The sequence below is a fragment of the Branchiostoma floridae genome, chromosome 10, assembly GCF_000003815.2.
Source record: "Branchiostoma floridae strain S238N-H82 chromosome 10, Bfl_VNyyK, whole genome shotgun sequence".
Taxonomy (NCBI): domain Eukaryota; kingdom Metazoa; phylum Chordata; class Leptocardii; order Amphioxiformes; family Branchiostomatidae; genus Branchiostoma; species Branchiostoma floridae.
The window spans coordinates 2958190-2964728 of NC_049988.1; the positions used below are offsets into that span (position 1 = coordinate 2958190).

At 41.2% G+C, this 6539-nt stretch overlaps 1 protein-coding gene across 1 annotated transcript; it reads right to left on the reverse strand.

The window, feature by feature from the left end:
• Positions 1-1874: 1874 nt before the first annotated feature.
• Positions 1875-3376, reverse strand: LOC118424471 (pancreas transcription factor 1 subunit alpha-like). Its single transcript, XM_035833040.1, has 2 exons — positions 2845-3376; positions 1875-2645 (listed from the first exon to the last, which is right to left on the reverse strand). The coding sequence occupies exons 1-2, from the start codon at positions 3350-3352 to the stop codon at positions 2452-2454; spliced, it is 702 nt and encodes a 233-aa protein (XP_035688933.1). The 5' UTR covers positions 3353-3376; the 3' UTR covers positions 1875-2451.
• Positions 3377-6539: the final 3163 nt, after the last annotated feature.

The window sequence follows — 6539 nt, forward strand, 5'->3', positions numbered from 1 at the left end:
TGGAGAAAGAAGGGGGAGGGGCTATTTTTTTGTGTATAAAACAAGCTCTCACACAAAGAGAACATTTAGACCAAAAGTAAACATCCTTTAATAGTTTTCACAGTTTAAGCGGACGGTAGAAGGTATTGGGCACAAACCAAACACTGGGTTAAAATGGAGGCAAACAAGAACACGCGACTACAAGAGAGATTATTGACAATTACTAATCCTTACGGAGTAGAACCAAAAGCAAGAAATAACTTAAGCTTTTTAGAGATATCTGGCTACAAACGATGCTGAATATTATCATGTCAAATCTGTAAGAAAAAAAAAGAACGAAAAATAGATATATTATTTGATTCCTTAGTATGAAAATTAACGTGATAGCCCACACCACGTTTTAATCTAGTGCTAATAATTTTAGATTTATTTCTTTTTGTTTTTTGAAGCGACTGTAAATTTTTCATAATCATGGAAAATGTCATTGAAATGTATCACTGTTATGTAGGACAAAACATTTCGCCGTTGTCATCCGTTAACGTTTACAGCAAACTGTTTCTTCTACCTATTACATAATTTATCATATCTATAAATTACATATATTCATCGTGCTTACCTGGCTATATTTGCTATGGACAAGTAGGGGTTCTTTAATGGCCTAAAATTAGCACGTTTTCTTGGTTCCACGCCGAATTAAAGTTAGAAATTCTCTTTCAGACCCCCTTCCAGAAGATTATATCATTTGATCAAGAAAGTTATCAAATATACGTTGACATTTTAAAGTTCGTTTTCCGCATTTATGGCGTCGTGTGTTGTAATGTTTGCCAACTATAGAATCATAATTCTTCTCACCGCGTTTCCATAACATAACAAGCGAAAAGAAGTTGAACCTACACAGTACATTAGTTAATTTAGATGTAAGATAACGCAGTTCTATGTCACAGTATTCTATTGTAAACGCATAAATGTAAAATACAGGTCTTTCTTTTATATTGATTTATTGATTATACAGGTTGTGTGAAGGTTTGCGCTACATGCGAACTTTTTGGAAGATGTGACGAATGGAAATACCCTTTTCCTTGTTGTTCTTATTTTCTTTTTTTGTGTGGAAAATTCAGCCAAGTCCTGGTCGTGGACGTTACCATTATGTAAGAAGGATTTACCTATTAATATCTAGATCGGGGCCCGACTGGGATATTTGCGGAAACAAAAAATAAAGGTGTTTTCAAAGGAATATACATAACTTATGCTGATAACTACTTTTGTTTGTATCCTGTGTGTTTTGTTATCATTTACGTATGTCATACATTGCTTTCCCGAAAACAACCCGGCCGGGTCCACGGTTTGGAAATGTGGATTGACATTGCCAGGTAATTGGGGTCAGTAGCTCAACTGTGAAACCGCTACCAATTGAACTACAAGGACATCCTTTTACTCCGCTTTCTTCGGCAGCTACTTGGCCAACTATATTGCAATGGAGGCCTTTACCATTTAAAGACTTGTTGGCGGGGAATTTACCATTGTAAGCGGACTACATCAACCAAAATTCTACTAGTTCATGGCATACCCAGCAAAATTCAAACGAGGGGTAAGAATGGTGCCGGGGAGGGGGGCCGTTTCCTCTAGCTCTCACTCCGACAACATTAAGTGTATCCTGAAGAGCTTTTCAAGTGCCACAAAACACGATAACTCTGTCCTGCTGCTTCCTGAAGAACGCCCCTACTCGTGTGTTTGTAGTGTTGGCACCAAACTGCGCCTAAAGTCAACATTGATACAGGAGGAATTGCGGGGAGGGTAAATTTGCGCACAGGCCAGGTGGAACCAGAGGTGATTTAGACTGATTGATAATACCCTACCAGGGCTGAATTGAATAAGAGCATTTCTTTGAAAAACAGCGGTATCCCAACACAGGGCTTAAAGTATTGTATGTGGGGAAAACTCGGTTTATTACTTTTTTTGTCCGGATATTTGCACGTGAGAGACTATTGTAATCTACCCGTGTAAGGGGCAATAAAGCTCGCAACAAAGGTATTTCCGTTCAACCATTTTATATACACCATAATACACAATAGCGTCACATTGATCGTATAAAATTGTTCCATCGACTGACAAAATGACCCGGCAGAACAGTTTGTATCACGTCCAACTTCCTAGCGAAATATACAAGAAATATAACAATCGAGATACGGCAAAATACATTAACTGCACAGCATAAATACATACTCAATGCAGGCGAATCATAATGCTTTTTTCATGTGTAGTGCGGTTTCAATACTGCTCGCCTATTCGTCATTGTAGAAATATACAACGAGTTTTGACGTAATAAGACCAAAAGCTTCTGTGCAATGGTATTCAAAGATAGCGAACAATATACACGTTCTGATATATCAACATTTACAAAATAAAGGCGCCTGGCCTATATGTATATATAATACTGTTTACATATAATGTCTTTGTTTTGAAGTACTTTCACTACGCCGGAACAACTTGTGCCAACCTCAAACTGTTACTTTTCTGGGTGCATTCAGTCCTGGGGTCTAAAGGGGTCCAGATTTTGGCCACTAGTGTCTGCCCTGTGTTGGGTGTTTTCCTTTCGTCCGTCCATGATAGGGAGTGTCCCTCTAGCGGCGGTACTCCGTACTCCATATCAGTGGGCGACATGCTCCCTTCAGAAGGAAAACAAAGAGAGAAAAAAGTCATGAATCATTATTTCAGTCCACACATAACAGATAGACATTTAAATATAGATAAATGGTGGAAAATCTCTCCAAATGTTGTCGCTATAATATAAAGTACAAAGGCAAAATTAAGCAGTCAACAAGCTGATAATTGAAAACTATTTGTGAAGTTTGTCTTGTAACGTACCTGTTCCTTTGTGACTTATGATGATTTTTGGTGGCTTCTTGAGTCGGCTGTGCGCGACTGCTCCCTCTCCTTGAGTGTCAGATTTGACTAAGTCCGTCAGAAAGCGAATGTACCCGATAGCAAGATGCAAGGTGTCTGCCTTGGAGATACGCCTCTCGTACGCTAACGTTGGCACGCGTTTCCGCAACACGTCGAAGGCGCCGTTGATAGACTCCATGCGTCGACGCTCACGCACGTTGGCGGCCAGACGTTGCTTCTTTCTCTGCGTCGCTGTCTTCTTCTTCCTTGGAGGTGACGTCTCTGCGTCGCTTACCGGTGATGCTACGCCGTCAGAGCTAGAGCCGAAACTCGCCACGCCGTCGGATCCGGACTCGAAACTCGTTTCGCTCACATCGTCCATAAATTCGTCCAGAAAATCACCACTAGGTGATGGAGGTGAAGAAGACAATATGTCTTCCAGCATCCTTGCAAAGTCCACATCACTGGCAACACAACCGAACCCGTCCATTGTTTTGCAGTTGTCCGCTCTGTTCAGCCCCTACTTTGAACTGCCCGGAGTCCGAGCTTCACTCCCTCCTTTAAATATACCCCGTGGATTCTAATTGGTCGGTGACCACGACCAATCAGGAGCGTTGTTTCTCTCGGACGCGTGTAGGGGCGGGGCATGTTTGCCACATGGGGGGGGGGGGGGGGGCGGAAATGCCAATATTTGTCCACTCACCTTGATTACAGCGTTTAAAAGGTCATTCAGTAGACCCGTAGCCTGGATGCCAGACTGTGTCTAGGGCCCGCACAGGCCAGCTCTTCGGCTTTCTTATAGGGCCAACATGCCCCTAACAAATTTTGCCCGGAGACAATCCTCAGTAGCCTGGATGCCAGACTGTTTCCAGGGCCCACACAAGCCAGCTCTTCGGCTCCAGGGCCAACCTTTCCCCAAGGAAATTTTACCACAGCCCCAGAGTTTAGCGTAGATGCCAGACTGTTTCCAGGGCCCACACAGGCCAACTCATCGGCTCTAGAGTCAACATGCCCCCAAGGAAACTCTACAACCCCTAGGCTCTTGGTCTAATATGCCTCTAAGGAAAGTTTACAACTTCGTGAGGTTTTCGGGGCCTACACAGGCCAGCTCCTCGGCTCCAGGGCCGACTTGCACCAAAGCAATTTTACCACAACACACAACATGTAACGTTATAAAAATGTCCATAGATACAAAGGTTAAAAATATTAAAAACCTCTTTGTGTGTGTAAAAACTAGCCTCTACCAGGCTCCGTGGATCGGTAGAATCATTATCCTCACCACGAAGTGGTGAGGAAACGTACTCTTCTGGCCGGCTAACTCCCCTAGCGTACTATAGATTCTATTTGTCCAATTTCTACAATTAGACCACCGATCCACGAAGCCTGGTAGAGTCTATGTAAAAACCTCTTTACGAACAAATAACAAAGACATATTGGTGGTTGTTAACAATTACAGCACAAATTTAGCATATAGCAAGACAATAAGTGTATCATACACATGAAAACGGTTAATAAGATGGGTTTTTATTTTCTTGCACCTTGTTTCGTTCTCAGTTCAAAGAAGACATTCCTAAACAAACAGGGGCTACATACTCTTGAATGCACACCTGCCTCCTTATCACTGTCATCGGATAATTCGTGTACAGATACGTGTTTCTGCAAACATTTAAAGTACAACACGACGATACCCGGCCCTTCCTTTGGTCCAAAGCATCCGTACACAATTAGATATGATTATAGGTATCTTTATCTTGTCTGAGATGACGATCCTTTGTCTTCTGTTTCTACAGCTGTCATTACGTTATACGGACAAATTCGTCCAGACAAACCTTCGCTCAAAAAACCTTCTATCTGTTCCTTCTTTTCCACCATGAAAACAAAAAAGCGAGAAAACGCTGTATCCATGTTGTAAGATCATACCGCAAGGAGATTTCATAAAACTTCCTTCATGTAGTGCTCAGAAAGTTTGCAACTACATGCACGTATTTGTATCTATATATTCTTTAAGTGACTGCTTTCTAGCTTTTCATTCTTAATCTAGGATCTGTATATATTATGCCAAATAGATGCCAAATCTGCTTGTAGTACTTGTATTACCGCGTTTAGTCAGCTAACATATCAAACTGCTGGATATACGTAGGACCCGTCACATCTAACAGTTGCATTCAACTTTACCTGTAACGTTGTCCTTTGCACATCTTACTCAAAGTTTGGTGCCTTCTATTACAACAATGTTCAGGATATGAGGAGTCTGCAGACTTCTTTAGATAACCTTTTGTTTCATGGTGGCTCACTGGTGAAGTAAGGGCGACCGACGGATTAGAGACGGTACAGAAGCACCACCTAGCATCCGACTATAACAGTACAAGGTTCATAGTTGCATGCATACCTGCGAAGGCCGGCCAGTGGACAAGAGACGGTACAGAAGCGCCACCTAGCAACCAGTTATAATTTTACAAGGTTCACAATTGCACCCACGCGAAGGGCGGCCTAGTCGCCAAGCAATCTACGTGTCAGCTAAATGACAAAAGAGAAAAAAATTGGCCAAATAGGGACAAATAAGTTGCCATGACCTCAATGACATTTTATAGAGGTAAATATACCAAACTATGCCAATTCTAAACTAAAAGAATAATGATTTGATAAAGGAAAAAAAAAATTATAGTTGGGTAACGTTCCCCCCTCTGTCGATGGTGAACATTACAAGATACTAGTAGTGCCAAAATGGGAAAATATATCATGTGGTAACCTTGATTGCACTTGTAGAAGTGAAACTTGTGAGGTAGCCATGACTGAAGTTGTAAAAGTGACCATGAAATGACTTCGGTAATATATGGTGGCACCAATCTGGAAGCCATAACCATCACCTTGGTCAATAATACTAACGTTACCACACTAGTGTCACTTTGTTCACCTGCTGAATACATGTACAGAAATAAATGACTTGTCGGCTGTGAAACCATATTTTGCTGCGTCAGTTCTTGTTGCAAATCTATGGTGTCTATTTTGAAATCATTTTTTTGCTAATCTTGTTTCACCATAGGGAACTATGCAAATAGAAATCTTTATTGACACGACAAAAGTACAGCGACTTTCGTAAAGTCTATATGGTTTACATTTGAGTGACATTTGCATACGATTATAAGGATTTAGTGAATTGACATGTTCAACTGCAGTTTTTCTTAATTAGCTGTAGTTGTGTTGAATTGTTCTGCCAGTTCATTCTAGTGACGCTGATAACAAAAGCAATGGCTGTCACTCGAAACGTCCGGAAGTGAATTTACGTTTTTTTTTTACCAGGTTGTAGAGATTGAATTGTATTTGAAATTGTTTACCTAGATAACCTTTAAAAATGTCTTGTTTTTTCTCTCGATAAATGTGAAGTGTACAGAGGATGCAATCCATAAGATTTTCTTGATGTGGCCTTACTGGTGGAAGTTAACGGTCCCTGTTGGGAGGATGGGGAAGAAATTCAACCTGCCGGTCGTTGACCTTCCAAATTTACCGCGCAAACACTGTGCGAGTTTACGTGTTCATGTAAAATGTAAGGGGGATTCAGTCTATCTGACGTTGACTTACCATGCAAACGCTGGCCATATTGATTTGATTATATGGATAACATCCTTTGTGAATCTCAAAACTCAGGCGCGTGTGTGACTGAAAAATTAGCAAAAGAG

Excerpts from the sequence above, each read along its gene's own strand:
- LOC118424471 (XM_035833040.1), bottom strand. The coding sequence starts at position 3,352 with ATGGACGGGTTCGGTTGTGTTGCCAGTGATGTGGACTTTGCAAGGATG. Across the intron at positions 2,646-2,844 it reads CATAAGTCACAAAGGAACAG|GGAGCATGTCGCCCACTGAT; the intron begins GTACGTTACAAG and ends TTCCTTCTGAAG.